The following is a 19629-nucleotide window of genomic DNA, read 5'->3' on the forward strand; positions in this document are numbered from 1 at the left end:
GTGACAGGAGATGAAACGTTAAACCATCATTACAACTCTGAGATGGGTAAAGTCATGAGGATAGAGTTCTAAGACAAAGCTGAAGTGTTGCCTGTGCATTTTATAGAGAAAACGATAGCACGATTAACTCACAGGTGTATGTGGAACACTGAAGAAACTGGCTGAGCATATTTGTTGAAATGAAACTGCGTATGGCTTTTAGTGCCAGGAGTTTCCGAGGACATGTTCGGCTCGCCAGGTGCCGGACAGCATATTTGTTGAGTTCGACCGGAAAGAAACAAGCATGACATCCTGCTTCTCCACGACAACGCAATACCTCATATCAGTCTCCACACAAGAGGCAGTTGCAAGACTAGGATGGATTGGATTGTTCTTCCTCATCCTGCATATAGCTCGGAACTGGCACCTTAACTCATTGGGCCCGAGCCACGGAACCATTCCGTGCTTCGTCTCGGTGGACCAAATGCCGGACCACGGAACTGTTCCGTTGTCTCATTTTACTACGTAATTCATCTTTTCCTCAAGAGATGGCAGAGTGGGTTGTATTTGTGATTTGTGTAGGGATTCTTTCTTTGCAATGTCATATGCTCTTTGCTAATATATATCGATAGTGTGCTTGGTAATATTAGTTTGAAGTGGGCTATCTCTCGACTTTGAGATTCGCTTGTAAACAAGATGGCTACCAGTATAGAACTGATATTTACCGATATATAACCCCTTTTAGGAAGTAATGATGATTAGGAATGTCATTTTTTCAGTGAAATTAGTAGTAATATTAGTATTAGTGTTAGCAATGCTCCTGAAGAAGAAATAGATGTGGAAATCGAAGATGAAATGCATAAAGAAGGCCGTGTTACAGCTCAGGCGGACTGAGTACGGACCCGTGATGCTAATAAAATAAAATGTTTTACTGTATTCCTCGTTCCGCAGTTTGTGATATGAAAGCCTTTTGTTTTCATGTATATTTAAATCTTTAGTGGTCTTGTAAGTAAGAAATTTCACACGACATGAATCGACACTATATTTCCTCAAAAATAATCCCAGCGCCAATGCAGTATCAATCCAACAAATATGCAGGGCCCAATGGGTTAATAATAATGTTATTTGCCTTACATCCCACTAACTACTTTTACGGTTTTAGGAAACGCCGATGTGCCAGAATTTAGTCCAGCAGGAGTTGTTTTACGTGCCAGTAAATCTACAGACACGAGGCTAACGTATTTGAGCACCTTCAGATACTACCGGACTGAGCCAGGATCGAACCTGCTAAGTTGAGGTCAGAAAGCCAGCGCCTCAACCGTCTGAACCACTCAGCCCGGCTGGCACCTTCAGATTGCCATCTTGGTAGTCTCTTGAAGGATGCACTACGTCCCCACTATCGGCAGCCCTGAAGATGGTTTTATGTGGTTTCCCGTTTACACACCAGGAGCTGTAGCTTAATTAAGGCAACGGTCGCTTCCTTTCCATTCCTAGTCCTTTCGTATCCGATTGTTGCCGTAAGACCTATCTGTGTCGGTGCGATGTAGGCAAATATTTTAAAAAGATGGATGCACTCCGTAGTCGCCATTTTACTGACGACGACGAACTGAAACAGAGGTGCAAACCTTTGAAGTGGGTTTTCAGTAATCCCACACGGAAATTTTCGAGTCAAATCCAAAGTACTGTATCATCTTCTACCTTCTCGGATAATGACATCCCCTTTGCCCTTCCCTACAGCAATCTGTTCTGAAGTATTTCATATTACACAACAAAATTTGCACATTGCAAGTTAGCTCTGAAAAAAAAAAAAACATTCTCTGTAGCTTGTTTCGCACCCATCAGCTGATTTTCAGTGTGGATTTTCTTGAAGCATCCTTCCACCTGTGATGACATTTTCGCCTTCTGAACCATAGGCGTTTCCCGTGTAGATGTGCTTAATGTAGACCTAAATTCCCTCCGATTTTTCCTAACAACACTGAAATCCTTTTCTGTGGGAGAGTTACTGTCAGGTACACTTAATACTGCAAATACAATATTACGTAAGGTTTCATAATGGAGAAGAACTACTTCAATTACAATCACAATGATTTTGCAACGCTCAAAGATTGCAAAAGGAAGTGACGATCGATGTATCGTTGTCAACTCAAAAGCGTTGAAACGAGGAGGGTTGAGCAGTAATGTTCGAAAGGATTCATATTTTGTCCTGCTTTTTCTGTAGAAAATTATTTTCATAATAATAATAATGTTATTTGTTTTACGTCCCACTAACTACTATTTTACAGTTTTCGGAGACGCCAGGTGCCGGAATTTAGTCCCGCAGTAGTTCTTTTAGGTGCCAGTAAATCTACCGACACGAGGCTGACGTATTTGAGCACCTTCAAATACCACCGGACTGAGCCAGGATCGAACCTGCCAAGTTGGGGTTAAAAGGCCAGCGCCTTAACCGTCTGAGCCACTCAGCCCGGCAATTATTTTCATTATAATGTCACTTTTTCGTAATAACTTCCTCTTTGACCGTGATGTCGTAATCATGAGGTGAAATCCGTAATAATTACCGATAATCCATGATAGTTGGCACTTCAGCTTAAAGACATTTTTCGTAATGACTTCAGAACTTCAGCAAGGAATATAAAGCATATCACTCCCAGGTGGCGCAAATACACAAAAAATGGTGGAGACTGTGAAAATCTAACAATGTTCGTGAGAGACGCAAGAATAATTCATGTAAATGCCATAAGATTAGCTACTATAGTTCTTGAGACAATACTTTCGCACTCTCATTAAAAAAATTAGACCTCAGCAGAATATTTAACTGCAAAATATGCCAAAGAGAATACCAACGACGTGACGACAAGAAACACCCGCAGATGGACAAGTAGGTATTTTGTAAATAATTATTTCCTGTGTTAGGGAACAGGAAAGCTTATATTAGTACTTAAACAAACCGGGCGAGTTGGCCGTGCGGTTAGAGTTGCGCAGCTGCGAGCTTGCATCCGGGAGATAGTGGGTTCGAATCCCATTGTCAGCAACCCTGAAGATGGTTTTCCGTGCTTTCCCATTTTCACACCAGGCAAATTATTGTGGGTGTGGTGAGGCATTGAGGGGTATGAGGGAGGAGTTGGAAAGTTTGAGAGAGATAATTAGGATTCTCACAGAAGACAGGAAGGAAGATAGGACTCCCTCAAACAATGTACAGGTTACAGTAGGTGTACAAGAGGGACGGGAAGGAAAGGGAGGAGTTGTAGAAGACAGGTGGTCTAATGTTCTAAGGGGAAGGAGATTGCAGGCTAAGGGCTCTATTCAGGATCAGAATTCAGGACAGGTGTCTGTGCGAAATCGGTACGAGTCACTCCAGGTAGAACAACAGAGGGAAGATGAGGGACAGGGAACTGTTGCTGAGATGCGTGGAAGTAGGAGGAAGGGAAAAGGTAGGAAAGGGAAATGTAGAGTAGAGGATAGGAAAAGACAGGTGGAACAGGGTCATGGGAAGGAGAAAAGGGAGGAGGAAGTAGCTTCTGCAGCAGTGAGAGAAGATAGGGCTGACCAGGAGGGGAGGGGATCAGATGAGTGGGGAGGGTTGAGGCTCTGGTCATGGGGGATTCCATCGTTAGACACGTGGGGAAAGTGTGTGGAGGAAAAGGAACCAGGGTAGAATGTTATCCAGGAATTAGGTTGAGGCAGATGTTGATGAAAGTAGAAGAGAGGGAGGAGGGGAAGGAGAAGGTGGTAGTGTTTCACGTTGGTACCAACAATGTAAGGCAAGCTGATATAAGTACCAACATAGTTGGAGAAGTGTGGGATCTGGTAAATGCAGCACGGGTGAAGTTTAAGAAAGCGGAGATTGTTATTAGTGGAATACTGTGTAGGAGGGATACTGACTGGAGGGTGATTGGGGATTTAAATGAGACTATGGAGTGGGTATGTGGGAAACTGGGAGTGAAATTTCTAGATCCTAATGGGTGGGTAGGAGACAGGGATCTGCGCTCAGATGGCCTTCATTTAAACCGCAGTGGTACGTATAAGTTAGGAAATTTGTTTGGAAGGGTAATAGGAAGGTACATTCAGGGAAACAGGATGGCCTAGGGAACGGTGATAAGGGAACAGGGAACTGAAAATCAAGTAGGGATGACATAAAATTGTTAGTGTTGAACTGTAGAAGTATTGTAAAGAAAGGAATAGAATTAAGTAATTTAATAGATATATATTTACCAGATATTGTAACAGGAGTTGAATCATGGCTGAGAAATGATATAATGGATGCAGAAATTTTCTCACGGCACTGGAGTGTGTATCGTAGAGATAGGATAGGAATGGTGGGAGGGGGAGTGTTCATTCTGGTGAAAGAAGAATTTGTAAGCTACGAAAAAGTTAAAGATGAGACACATGAAATTCTAGGTGTAAGGCTCATTTCTAAAGATAATAGGCAACTTGATATATTTGGAGTGTACAGATCGGGAAAGGGTAGCACCGACGCGGATTCGGAATTATTTGATAGGATAGTCAGCTATGTGGGAAACGACATGGAAAGAAATGTGATTGTAGCGGGAGATCTGAATTTGCCAGATGTCAATTGGGAAGGAAATGCGAACGACAGGAAGCATGACCAACAAATGGCAAATAAGTTAATATGGGAAGGACAGCTGATTCAGAAAGTGATGGAACCAACCATAGGGGAAAAATATCCTGGATGTGGTGCTGATAAAACCAGATGAGCTCTATAGGGAAACTGAAGTAATAGATGGTATTAGTGATCATGAAGCTGTTTTTGTGGTAGTTAAAAATAAATGTGATAGAAAGGAAGGTCTTAAAAGTAGGACTGTTAGGCAGTACCATATGGCTGATAGAGCATACATGAGGCAGTTTCTAAAAAGTAACTATGATCGGTGGAAAACGGTAAATAAAAATGTAAACAGACTCTGGGATGGGTTTAAAGAAATTGTTGAGGAATGCGAAAACAGGTTTGTACCTTTAAGGGTGGTAAGGAATGGTAAAGACCCACCCTATTATAATAGAGAAATAAAGAGACTAAGAAGGAGGTGCAGACTGGAAAGAAATAGAGTCAGAAATGGCTGTGGAAGTAAGGAGAAATTGAAGGAACTTACTAGAAAATTGAATCTATCAAAGAAGGCAGCTAAGGATAACATGATGGCAAGCATAATTGGCAGTCATACAAATTTTAGTGAAAAATGGAAGGGTATGTATAGGTATTTTAAGGCAGAAACAGGTTCCAAGAAGGACATTCCAGGAATAATTAATGAACAAGGGGAGCGTGTATGTGAAGATCTTCAAAAGGCAGAAGTATTCAGTCAGCAGTATGTAAAGATTGTTGGTTTCAAGGATAATGTCGAGATAGAGGAGGAGACTAAGGCCAAAGAAGTAATAAAATTTACATATGATAACAATGACATAAGATACAAAAGTTAAAAACTAGAAAAGCGGCTGGAATTGATCAGATTTCTGGGGATATACTAAAGACAATGGGTTGGGATATAGTACCATATCTGAAGTACTTATTTGATTATTGTTTGGTCGGAGGAGCTATACCAGATGAATGGAGAGTTGCTATAGTAGCCCCTGTGTATAAAGGAAAGGGTGATAGACATAAAGCTGAAAATTACAGGCCAGTAAGTTTGACATGCATTGTATGTAAGCTTTGGGAAGGCATTCTTTCTGATTATATTAGACATGTTTGTGAAATTAATAACTGGTTCGATAGAAGGCAATTCGGTTTTAGGAAAGATTATTCCACTGAAGCTCAACTTGTAGGATTCCAGCAAGATATAGCAGATATCTTGGATTCTGGAGGTCAAATGGACTGTATCGCGATTGACCTGTCTAAAGCATTTGATAGGGTGGATCATGGGAGACTACTGGCAAAAATGAGTGCAATTGGACTAGACAAAAGAGTGACTGAATGGGTTGCTATATTTCTAGAAAATAGATCTCAGAGAGTTAGAGTAGGTGAAGTTTTGTCTGACCCTGTAATAGTTGAGAGGGGAGTTCCTCAGGGCAGTGTTATCTGACCTTTATGTTTTCTTATATATATAAATGATATGAGTAAAGGAGTGGAATCGGAGGTAAGGCTTTTTGCGAATGATGTTATTCTCTATAGAGTGATAAATAAGTTACAAGATTGTGAGCAACTGCAACGTGATCTCGAAAATGTTGTGAGATGGACAGCAGGCAATGGTATGTTGATAAACGGGGTTAAAAGTCAGGTTGTGAGTTTCACAAATAGGAAAAGTCCTCTCAGTTTTAATAACTGCGTTGATGGGGTTGGGGATCATTGTAAGTATCTAGGTGTTAATATAAGGAAAGATCTTCACTGGGGTAATTACATAAATGGTATTGTAAATAAAGGGTACCGATCTCTGCACATGGTTATGAGGGTGTTTAGGGGTTGTAGTAAGGATGTAAAGGAGAGGGCATATAAGTCTCTGGTAAGACCCCAACTAGAGTATGGTTCCAGTGTATGGGACCCTCACCAGGATTACCTGATTCAAGAACTGGAAAAAATCCAAAGAAAAGCAGCTCGATTTGTTCTGAGTGATTTCCGACAAAAGAGTAGCGTTACAAAAATGTTGCAATGTTTGGGTTGGGAAGAATTGAGAGAAAGAAGAAGAGCTGCTCGACTAAGTGGTATGTTCCGAGCTGTCAGCGGAGAGATGGCGTGGAATGACATTAGTAGACGAATAAGTTTGAAAGGCGTTTATAAAAGTAGGAAAGATCACAATATGAAGATAAAGTTGGAATTCAAGAGGACAAACTGGGGCAAATATTCATTTATAGGAAGGCGAGTTAGGGATTGGAATAACTTACCAAGGGAGATGTTCAATAAATTTCCAATTTCTTTGAAATCATTTCGGAAAAGGCTAGGAAAGCAACAGATAGGGAATCTGCCACCTGGGCGACTGCCCTAAATGCAGATCAGTATTGATTGATTGAATTAAGGCCACGACCGCTTCCTTCTCACTCCTAAGCCTTTCCTATACCATCGTCGCCATAAGACATATGTGTTGGTGCGACGTAAAGCAAATAGCAAAAAAAAGTACTTAAACAAGCTTCTTCTAATGACTACTAACCTTGTAGGAAATAGTAGTTCATAAGTTAGTAATTCATCGTTATGAAATCGAAGGATACTTAAAAAGATGCCAATGAACCATCGTCAATATATGTAATGCGCTGGTCAATTTTACTTCTTCCTTGAACAGAGAACTAACCTTCGCAAACATGTCATCTAGACGTATAATTATGTCTCTAAGTCACATGCCCACAACCTCTTGGCGAAGGTCGAGTCCAAAATGCTTTTTTTTTACGGACGGAAATTATTCCCTCAATTAGTTGACTGTGGACTTCGAAATGTATATAATTACATATTCTTTTCACGAAACATCTCAAAATATATGTTAGATGGATGCGCAAACTCCAGTTCCTTCACGATGTTCCAACATAAGATGGCATGAGTTAACGTGGGACTCAGGACTCGCAAGGAAAACACAACCTGAGTCTACTCAAAGTATTTGAAAATTAAAAAAGGTCTTATGAATTCCCGTGAGACTCAAGACTCACAAGGAAACACACAAGACCGTGCCGAGCGAGTTGGACGTGCCGCTAGGGTCGCGCAGCTGTGAGCTTTCATTCGGGAGATAGTGGGCTCGAACCCTACTGGCAGCAGCCCTAAAGATGATTTCCCGTGGTTTCTCTTTTTTTACGCCAGACAAATGCTGGGGCTGTGACTTAATTAAGGCTACGGTCGTTTCCTTCCCAGTCTTAGCCTTTTCCTATCTTATTGTCGCTACAAAACATCTCTGAGTCGGTGCGACGTAAAACAAATAAAAAGCTGAGTCTAATCGCTCACACGAGTCCCAGGACTCGCAAGCAAACACACAAGTCGAGTTTACTCACAACAGTCTTCACTTTTTGTTGAAACAGAGAAATAAATAAAGGTGTATCTGAGCTTAGTTTCAACTTTTCCTTACCTAATCCTGGATAAAAGAGAGCTTCTAGGCATAAATTTCAAAGCTTATAGACTAAAGGGCCGTATTCGAATTTGTGGCCCGAGGCTATTCACTGTGTCCTTGTTTGAAATGAAAGAATATGATCGACACGTATTCAAACAGGTTTCTTGGTTAGTGCAGCATTAATACATAGTTATGACGCAGAAGGAGGTACTCAGATGTGAAGTTCACCTAGTAATAGAGGCTGATAATTTGTTTATTGCGCTCAATATATCAATGTTGGCTTCTTAGAACAGGTAATTACAGTAGTTGCATTGCCAAGGGTAATTACAGTGATGTGTTCTGCGATGCATGTCTGAATCGTTGCCAGTTCAAGAGTGTAACATGGAAAACTGTTTCCGCCCGATTAAAACCTGGTCTTTCCCTGTGATTTATGAGACCTTGTCACGGTGCAAGCTCGTGGTTTTGTGAAGCACATCGCCAACTTGATCGTGCAACACATAGCATGGATTTCTGTGGAAAGAACAGACTTACAAATGATTCCAGAAAGCGTTTTCAATGATCGCTAGAGTGACAGTTCGGATGCGATTGCCAGAAAAAAAGCCTATCGGTCTATGCATAAGATGCAGCTCATCATAACAGCGAGACGCAAACAAAACGCTGGTCTTACTCAGCTCCGAGCAAGTAATTCGACTTAATACTAGAAAGATTTTGCTGTTTAGTATTCCACTGAAATGGCGTATGGCTTTTAGTGTCGGGAGTATCCGAGGACATGTTCGGCTCGTCAGGTGCAGGTCTTTCGATTTGACTCCTGTAGGCGACCTGCGCGTTATGATGAGGATGAAATGACGATGAAGACGACATACATCCAGCCCCCGTGCCAGAGAAATTAACCAAAATTGGTTAACATTCCCGACCCTACCGGGAATGGAACCCGGGACCCCTGTGACCAAAGGCCAACACGCTAACCATTTAGCCATGGAACCGGGCAGTTTTCCACTAAACCTTTATAAAAGAAGACGTCATTGGAGGACATGAAGGCTGCTGTGAAGTAGAAGGGAAAGTCGTGGTAGTGGTGGCGGTGATGTTGTTAAAGGAGAAATGCAGTGAGATATGATGATTCAAGTTTGGAGACGCCCAGATTGTGGAGCGATGGCCTAGATATCAGTTCAACTAATATCAGTGGAGTCTGAAGAGAGCAAGAGTTGACCAAGGGATGGCGGTGTTGGTAGTAGTGATTGTTTTAAGGGGAATAACACGTAGGCAACCATCCCTTCTGCCGGGCTGAGTGGCTCAGACGGTTGAGGCGCTGCCGTTCTGACCCCAACTTGGCAGGTTCGATCCTGGCTCAGTCCGGTGGTATTTGAACGTGCTCAACTGTCGTAGAGAGCTCTTACAGGGAATGTGAATTCACAGTTCGGAACTTTGGAATTAAGTGGCAATTATATTCGTATTCATTTCTGTTGTAGGGTGATTTGCACCTTTAGAAGTGGGAGATTTGTAACCAAATTTCTCCACGTTTCGACGGAGATCCGAACTCTTATCCTTCCAGGTTAGACCCCGAAACAGCCATAAGCTTGTCGCATACATTGAAATTGAATCCAATACTACTGAACTGGAAGCTACTATGTTAACCTAAGGTGACCAGCTCCGTCGTGTAAGAATAGCGTGCCTACCTCTTATCTGGAGTCCCCGAGTTCGATTCCCGGCTAGTCCAAGGATTACTTTTCTGGAATGAAGGCTGGTACAGGTTTCACTCGCCATCGTGAGATCAATATTGAGGAGCTGCCTGACACGAGAGGTAGCGTTGACTCGGTCACTGGAGATAACCAATACGGCCATGGATGTCGTACACTCGCCACGTGACATTCAAACATCTGCATGACATCTGGCTGAGCAGCAGTCATCTTGGTAGGTCAAGTCACTTAATGGACTATGTACGTGATAGTGTTTATATTCGGAGAAGTAATTGAGAGGGGGGGGGGCAAGAAGAAGAAAAACGAACGAACGAAATAATTTGTACATTTTTATTTTATTTGTTAAAGTGGAAACCATTTTCTTTCCAGTTTCGACTTCGTTAGCATATCCTTTTTTTTAGTCCGCTGAAGCTAATGCAGAACACTACTAATATAGGTACTGGATAATACTACTAATAACAAAATTCGTTAGGAAATGCGTGGGAAAGAAAAAATGTAATTAATAATTTAAGTGTTTTTCTAGCGTTTTTAAAATCTTCGTTTAGTTTCAACAGAATGGATAAATTACGCGTTATATTTTAATTTATGGCATTTGGTTTGAGAGGTCATAGAGCCAGCTACTCCTGTGATTGTGGGATGTGTAGGAGACTATATTCCCTCGCCATGGGGCTTGTTATGGCATGTTTTCTATTTGCTAGTAGTCCTCGATAGGGAAAAACAGGGTGATGTGATGTGATATTGTCTGTCGATAGAAAATGTATTAGGCCTATGGCTAGATGCATTTGGTACATACATAATTATGTTGTTGTGCTGGTTAGTAGAGGGGTGTTCAGCTTGAGGCAATGAAACTTGAAAGTTTCAGGCTAGTTCCTTGCGAAGGCCGCACTAACCATTGCCGAAGGCGTGTTCAAATGCAGGAAGCTGCTAAAAATGAAATTATATTACGTGTAGCACTTCTTTTCTTGAGAATACAGAATTTCCCTTTCTTCAAGGCAACTAGGGAGTATTCACAAGATCCCAAGGTCAAGGACTTCGTGTTCGTATTGTGCATGTAAATGTGTGTGTTCTGTCAACATACCTCCAGTCTCTGTAAGCTGACAGTGCAAAGCGCCACACACGGTCGGGTTAAGTATATTACTGTAAGGTGCCCCATTTAGCAGCAATATGCGAGAGGAAGTTCATAATAGCACTTACGAAGAATTCTCTGTACTTGAATTACCTACAGTATTTATACGTACCTGAAGGTGAGATAGGTACACCGAATCACAAATGAAGGGATATAGGCTATGTTCAGTCTTCAGCCCTAAGGCTGGTTGGATCCTCAACAGCTCCGCCATTAGCTGTCATAGATGGCCTAGACATCACCGAAGAGGCATACTAGGGAAATGGGGAGCGAGGTAGTTTCCTGTTGCTTTCCTCACCAAGCCAGAAGTTGCTATTACATATCAGTCTGCCAAGCCCACTGAAATGCAATCCTATGAGCAACATTTTCATACCATTCATAGCAGGGACTGGCTGCAGAAGGAATGGCATTACTAGCATCGCTCATACCTCAGTCACTTTCATATTGTCAAAGCCAAGGATAAGACAGAGACAGATCAATGAAAGTAACAAAGTTGCTCTAGCCCATACCAGAAGACATAGTGCGCTGTAAACACTAGGTTCTGACTGAATCAAATCGGTAAGACGAGAACGATTTGACAAAATTTGACCAAAAGAGATAGAATGATAGGACAAATCTTAAGACATCCAGGACTTGTTAAGTTGGTTTTTGAGGGAAGTGTAGGTGGTAAGAACGGCAGGGGTAAACAACGGTATATGACAAACAAACTAGAGTAGATGTAGGATGTAGTAGTTGCGTAGAAATGAAAATGTTAACACAGGATAGGGTAGAATGGAGAGCTGCATCAAACCACTCTATGGGCTAATAATAATAATTTCGTGTGGCTATTTCCAGCCGAGTGCAGCCCTTGTAAGGCAGACCCTCCGATGAGGGTGGGCGGCATCTGCCATGTGTAGGTAACTGCGTGTTATTGTGGTGGAGGATAGTGTTATGTGTGGTGTGTGAGTTGCAGGGATATTGGGGACAGCACAAACACCCAGCCCCCGGGCCATTGGAATTAACCAATTAAGGTTAAAATCCCCGACCCGGCCGGGAATCGAACCCGGGACCCTCTGAACCGAAGGCCAGTACGCTGACCATTCAGCCAACGAGTCGGACACTCTATGGACTGATAACTCAAACAACTACTAAAACCTCGATTAATGTTGTTACTGCATGTAAGGAGCTTGGGTAACCGTGGGCATCATCCATGTGTGCTTAGTGCGTGTAATGCTTGTCTGACAACTTAAGATGATGAAAAGAAAGCATGTAGTTTTACTTGACTGTTGATATCGTGATTATAGCCATGGGACTTCGAATTTTACACGGAACCCGAACCACAGGGACGAGCTTTTTAATTTCAGAAACCTTACGTGTATTGGCTAAGATTCGAACCGCAGCCACCTTGGTGAAAAGCCAATGGTGATGTCACTCGAGCATCAAGCCCCCTGCTCGACAAAAGAAAGAGAGGAGCCACGAAGAGCGTGAAAATGAGACGCGCTACGTCTCATAATATTTTAATACATTCGGAGTTGGAAGAGAACAAGAGTTGACCAACGAAGGTCAGATAGTGAAGATGAAAGTGAGGAGCCTTTCAATAATGAGTGGAAGCAATATTAGATTTGGCGAAGGTTTCCGAGATCACCAACCCACGCTTCCAAGTTGGAGACCCTCTATGGAGTCATACCTTTTAGTCGCCTCTTACGACAAATAGGAAATAACGTGGATGTATGTTATGCCTCTACCCTTCGTGGCCGAATGGTCATCGTCGAGGCCTTAGATTAAGAGGGCCTTGGGTTCGATTCCTGCCCGGATCGGGAATTTTAACTTCTGGTTAATTCCTCTGACTCGGGGACTGGAAGTTTGTATGTCTCAATACACTCCATTTATACACAACTCACCATACTACCAACCACCACAGAAACACGCAATAGTGAATAGCCTACATCCCTCCACATAGGGTTGGTATCAGGAAGGACATCCGCCCGTCAAACGGGCCAAATCCGAGCACACGCACACGCGCGCGCGCGCGTGTGTGTGTGTGTGTGTGTGTGTGTGTGTGTGTGTGTGTGTGTGTGTGTGTGTGTGTGTGTGAGAGAGAGAGAGAATTTGAATTGAATTTGAATTGAATTGAATTTATTGATCATGATTTACATGCCACTGAGACTGAAAAGCCCCTTTATGCAGCGTCTTCTTATAATACAATGCAGATTTATGAAAACAGTAACTACATTTTTATAATATTAAAGTATTAAACTAAACAAGAAACAAAAAAAAAATGAAAATACAGATACCAAATCCAGTAAGGTTAAGACATACATTATATAATAAGTAAGAAAGTAAATCATTAAACTCTTCTGTTATTCTGGACTACATGGGTTTAAAGAATATAAAGCTAAAGCAGAGAAACAATTTTCTTCGAAATATACATATTCCTGATTGTTCGACACAAGAATGCCTGATCTCAGCCTCTTGAGTACTCCTCCAGAAAGATAGATGTTAAGAACTGCTTTAGTTGGGTACAGTTAGTGTTACTTGCGAAACGTTGAAGATTAAAGACGTTAAAGATACGTGATGCAGTGCAAACAAAGGATTTGTTAAATTTAGTGGTACGATGAAGGGGAATTTGAAGGGTGGTTTTTGTAAACCTATTATCTCTGTTATGTACCGACTCCATAGGTTTAAATGCATTATGAAGGTAGGATGGTGTCTTCAGTTTGAGAATTTTCTGCGTAGCAACAGCTACTGAGACTTCCCGACGTTCATGGAGTTTCAACCATTGTAGCTGTATGTAATAGGGTGTTATGTGTTCATCACGCCTGGCATTTGTAACGTAACGAACACATGCGTTTTGTACCCTCTGTAGTTTTATGTTCAAAGTTTCAGATAAGTCGTTGTATACGACTGAACCATAATCAATTATTGGAAATATAAGACTTTGAACAAGTAGTTTTCGCATGAAAGGTGGTGTACATGACACGTTACGTTTCAAAATATGCATGGATGACACAACTTTTCGGATTACATTTGACGTATGATCAGACCAGGATAAGGTTCTGTCGAAAATTAGACCTAGATTGTTAACGGTGTCACTATAATGAATATCTGTCTCTAGAATTTTTATTGCTGGGAGGGATTTGAGGTCAACAGTTTTCAGGAGTTTTGTGTAACCTATGCAAATAAGCTGGGTCTTCGCCGCGCGTATATCATCTGTAACCTTCAGAAGAGCAGTAGTAGTACTATGGCCCTTCTTGAAGCCAGATTGGTAGGGATTTAGAATGTTGTATTTAGACAAATATTCACATATCTGCTCATGAACAATTTTTTCTAGTGCCTTACTAAGTGCACAGAGGATGTTGATAGGCCTAAAATCACTACATACTGTTGGTATTTTCTTTTTGGGCACAGGACGTACATTGGCACGCTTCCACTCTGAGGGATAAACTCCATTCTGTAGAGAGAAGTTAAATAAGTGCATAAGGGCAGGAAGAAATATTTCCATGCAGGTAGAAATCATGGATATTGGAATATTATCTGGACCTTTAGCTTTAGTTCGTATTGATCTGACTGCTTTTTCTACCTGTGAAGGGTGTATGTACTTGAAATAGAATTTATCTCTGTTACTTGGAGTGAGATGTCTATAATGTTTGGCAGTCTCTGATACTTTCGGAGAGTTGGAGTTAGAGACTGATGTCATATAATATTCACTTAATTCAGATGGAGTAACAGGCATCTGGCTATCTAGAGAGTGACTGACTCCAATACCAAGAGATTTTGCAGCACGCCAAGAAGCTGAGGTGCTCTTACAATTACGGAAGATGTTGTACGTATACTTCACTTTAGTGTTCCTAATTACTTGTTTTGTCTCGTTACGTAACATCCTGAATTGCTCGTAATCATCTGGAAGTTTAGTTTTAATAAATTTCTTCCTAGCTCTGTCCCGTTTGCTTATCAATTCCTTAATACGCTTATTGAACCATGGTGATGACCGGTGTTTTACGAGAATTCTTTTTTGTGGCGCATGCTTGTCATAGAGTAAAAGTACAAAGCTGTTGAAGAGAGATACTTTTTGATCTACGTCATTAGACTGAAAAAACATATACCAGGGTAGTAATTCAGCGTCAGCACGAAAATTGTTCACGTCAAATTTACTGAAGTCTCGAACAAGAATAGTTTTAGGAATTTGTTTTGGCGTGGATAAAGTGAATACAGCATATAGCAAGTCATGACCAGAAAAACCGGCAGCTGGTTCCTGTCCGTATTCTACTACCAACTCATTGCAGTTCGATGAGATTATGTCGAGAGTGCTATCGGAAGTGGCAGTATGAAAGGTTGGATTGAATGGAAGGCAGTCGAGGTTACAAGCGTTGAGCACATCACGTATTTTTTCGCATTCAAACGCCCCAGTTCCGAACCGAGCATTAACATCGCCCACAACGAATATATATTTATAATTCATAACATGAGAATACATATCATTCAGGAATGTATCCATGAACCCTACTTTTGGTGGGCGATATATACAAGCGAAAAGAATTTTAGTATCTGAAAGGGCTATATCAAGGATTATGTACTCAGGTTTCTTACTGTACTCTCCAGGAGATTTACTAAGTACACTACATTTTATGCTATTCTTCAAATAAACTGCAACACCACCAGCGGCTCTGTTTAATCTGTCGTTACGGAAAATATTATACCCATCGAGACAGATGGCAGAATCTGGTACTGAAGGTTTAAGAAATGTTTCACTGACTGCGATAATATCAAACGAACTCTTGCCAAAAATGTGCCGGAACTCAGATATATGGGAGGAGTCGACAAGAGACTGAGAATTGATATGAATGACCTTAAGATTTCTTGTGTTTCTCACACTAACATCGTATAGTAAATCAGATAAGACACACTCATTACTTGTCATGTGTACAATATGGTACAAAGGGTTCAATAGTTCAATAGCAAATCGTACAAAGAAGTACGATGATTTTAGTAGCCTATACAAATATAAAATAACTTAAGGATTTAGAAATTATGTGATGAAGTGAGAAAAATAAATGAGTAGAAAATTGGTATAAAATGAATCGCGTTAGTAGATATTTCTAAGTATTAAAAAATTATAACTAATATACTACGCTAAATAGAATGGTTGCGAAAGAGAGACTTTTGTATTGTTAGCCTCGCCAGAATTATCTCTACTTCTCGTCCTAAGTATTTCCAGTAATAGAGTGATGCACAGGAATACGAATTATCTCACCGCATCATTTCAGTGGTGCTGGGTAGCGTTTCTTCAGTTCCTCAAGGTCACGTTCAGTCTTCACTCGATGTTTCACATCACCAGCGCGCACCATTATAACACCATCCATAGTCCACACTGAATTTAGTCCGAAATGGCTTACAGCACGTTTGAGAATATCAGTACGGATCTTAGTTAGGTCCTCCCGTATAGTTATACCGCTGTTCTTTAACAGCCTCTTTGATTTGAAGACTGCATTTCGGTAGGCGTATGAAACAAATTTCACAATGATGGGCCTGGTTTTGTTGTGATTTCTGGTACCAACTCTGTGTGAACGGTCAATCATCGCTGGATCAAGTGGAACATTGATCCTAGTGGCAATCTCCTGAATGCGCTTGTCCGTGTCTTCCCCTGCAATTTCAGGTACTCCAAATATGCGTAAACTGTTCCGACGTTGATAACTTTCCAACTCATCTGTCCTATCGTCTAACTGCCGTTGAAGTTCAGTTATTGCCTCGTCTCGTCTGCTGAGTTCACATTTTAATTCTCTTATTACATCAGTATTAAAATCAATACTTTCCTTAAGTTTTTGTATGACTTTATCGGCTACTCTGTCTACAAGTTCGTCGAGGAGTGAACTGTTCTTAATGAGGTTATCCAACGTTAGCGACACCGTAGTATCTATAACCCCCTTGCTTACACTGGTTCGCAAAGTGTCCGATGGAGTGCACTGATCATCACAGGCCAAGATGTTGGCAGCGCTGTTCTGTGAATTTACAGAACGGTTGGTGTTCTTCACTTGTTCCCGCGTAGTTTCAGCAGTTGCCACATGAGAGAGAGAGTTCGCACTCACGACTCCACCAGGGTGTGGAAAAATGGACGGAAAAAACTATTTTATGCCTCCATCCACAACGGGAATAATTCGCAGAAAGCTCTCTCATAGTCCCCTCCAAAAATTATGTCGATTTCGGGCAACGTTCGTAGATCATATAGTAATACAGTACATATAAACGATACTTTGAATAATGCCTACCATTTATAGATTTATAACTCGTAATTTTGTAAATCAATGATAGCGTAATAACAACGCCCAGAATATGCACATCATATAAAAACCAGTACTTACAAAAGTTCTTTTCGTCAATATTATCAAATATTATACGTAGAAATCCTGAATGGAATAGGTTCTCGGGTGTGTAGCATTTTTCCTTCTTTTTCTTCTTTTCTTTTTTCTTTTATTTTTCTTCTCCTTCTTCTCTTTTTCTTTTTTCTTTTTCTGATTCGTGGTTCGACTTCTAACGTCGTGTTCCTTCACGCAATTCCGTGAAAAATACTCAGCCAAACTGTATACCGCGGTCTTCTGTCATATGCAATATTCTTTCAAGTGGCAGATTCATCAAACTCTTGACCTACTCAGTGTACCGGTTTGGGGCACGACCCCCGAGCCGTTTTACTTCAACTTTGCCCTGGATGACGTGCTTCTCAATGCAGTCTCCCCGGATGACGTGGTCGAAAAATTTCAATATTTCGATGGTCTAGAACCACGTTGTTCCAAGTCCCATTTATCTCATTTTACAGTAGGCCTACAAGCTATGTCATTTTAGGACAGTCTATTTATACCTTATTGATTATCATAGACTGACCTTGTTAGATTTCTATTAAATTATAAGGTATATTAATGAACAAACCATTCCAAACATTGGAAATTAATAGACCGCAGGGAGGTGTTGGTGATGGACATAGAACAAAATGGCTAACAGAAAGAGATTTATTACAGAGATGAAGGGCATAGAACATTCATATTAGTTATATTCACTTAAAAATTAATTGTAATCCACTATTATTCTCCTTTACGTTCAACACTTGTGCAAGGATATTTGGAAGGATGGTTTCAATTTCGAACCTCGATTTGTGTCTAATTTCAGTTTTCCTTATTTTCAGGGAGGATATGGAAAAGGTGAATATAGTATTCCACGATAATGGAACAGTCTCGTATTCTCATAAGAAGATCCTGCAGTTCGTCCCAGAGATGTCCGCAGACCCGACACAAAAAATGACCGTTCCGAACATTCCACTTCTGGTAAGTATCTGTTAAAACTAGCAGCTACATTGTAAAACTGAAAATACTTCACGATTATCAAAATCACGCCTAAAAAGAAATCCCCTGTAATTTAATTGTACTTATGATTCATAGGCACAGAGTCTGTATCCGTAAGCATCCTTGACGAGTAGAACGAATTATCCTTGTTTTCTTTTTTTTACAATATTTACACTTCCTGATTTAAAAAATTAAATCTTTTTTCCAAGTCCGAATACAAGCATGACCGAAATGAAGAAGCCTATTATCATATAGATTTCTGGGCTAGGTAAACACTAAGGTTTGTCTACACTTTGCCAATAAAAGTATTCACTTCTGTACTCTAAGAACTAGTTTAAATTATAACATTCGCTACAAATTGTCATAAATGCTGCTTGATTCTTTCCTAACTTGATAGAACTACCTAAGTTTATTGTTTAAGTTTATAGGCTATTGAGTAAAGGTAGCTCATGTTAACTATTTTATTGTGAAAGACCGTAGTACAGTACGAGGTACACAAAGTTTAATGTTCATTCATCTGTACAAGAGTCCACTCAGATTTAGTGTCAAATGTACAGTCACTTTGAAAAAGAAGAATGAGCGCGTGGTAATGTTCCTCACATTTAATATTTTATTATATTTAATTTCAATTATTACGGTATCAAAACTGAATTCATCGCCCATGTAGAAGCAAACCTTGTGGATACCAATAACAAACATTGTATCAATAGGTTTGATTGTTTCTGAGAAATGCAATGAACATATGCAATACCATGTGCTTTTTTTTTTTTGTTTCTTTTTTATTTATTTTTTATTTGCGACTGTACATCGAAGTCCTAAAAGTCGTGAATTAGAAGCCTAGTATTGTGTTTGGCACCCATTAACTGCACGTATGGTCATCTCCTTAGTCCAGTTTCCTAATATGAAGTGAGGAGATGAGGTGACGTGAAATTATATGGTATGTTTTTTACGGCCGAGTGTCCATCCTGACGCCAACCTCAGTTGAGGATTTATGAAAATGAATGATAGTGAATGAAATTGGGTAAGGATGTGGAAGGAATCGGCTGTGGATATGAATAGGAACTGCGCCGGGCTGAGTGGCCCAGACGGTTGAGGCCCTGGCCTTCTGACCCAACTTGGCAGGTTCGATCCTGGCTCAGTCCTATGGTATTTGAAGGTGTTCAAATACGTCAGCCTCGTGTCGGTATATTTACTGGCACGTACAATAACTCCTTCGGGATTAAATTCCGTCACTTTGGCGTCCCCGAAAACCGTAAAAGTAGTTAGTGGGACGTAAAGCCAATAACATTATTATTATTATTATTATTATTATTATTATTATTATTATTATTATTATTATTATTATTATTATTATTATTATTATGAAACTGTCGCACCATTTGCCTTTTCTTTTGAGGCACAACTGGTGAGATTTCAGCAGGACCTATCAGATCAGTTGGATTCAGGAGGCCAGTTGGATTGCATAGCCATAGACCTTTCCAAAGCATTTGACAGAGTGGAACATGGAATATTATTAAAGAAGATGGACGGAATGGGATTGGACATAAGGGTTATACGTTGGATAA

General features: G+C 40.6%; 1 protein-coding gene across 1 annotated transcript in view; it reads left to right on the forward strand.

Moving 5' to 3' along the window:
• dsb (debris buster) overlaps positions 1 to 19629 on the forward strand; it is a 455386-nt gene that overhangs the window by 392028 nt on the left and 43729 nt on the right. The window contains exon 5 of the mRNA XM_067134853.2: positions 17908 to 18046. Within this exon, the coding sequence (XP_066990954.2) occupies positions 17908 to 18046 (139 nt within the window). The remainder of the gene's footprint in view (positions 1 to 17907; positions 18047 to 19629) is intronic.

The sequence above is a fragment of the Anabrus simplex genome, chromosome 1 (genome assembly GCF_040414725.1).
Source record: "Anabrus simplex isolate iqAnaSimp1 chromosome 1, ASM4041472v1, whole genome shotgun sequence".
Classification (NCBI taxonomy): Eukaryota; Metazoa; Arthropoda; class Insecta; order Orthoptera; family Tettigoniidae; genus Anabrus; species Anabrus simplex.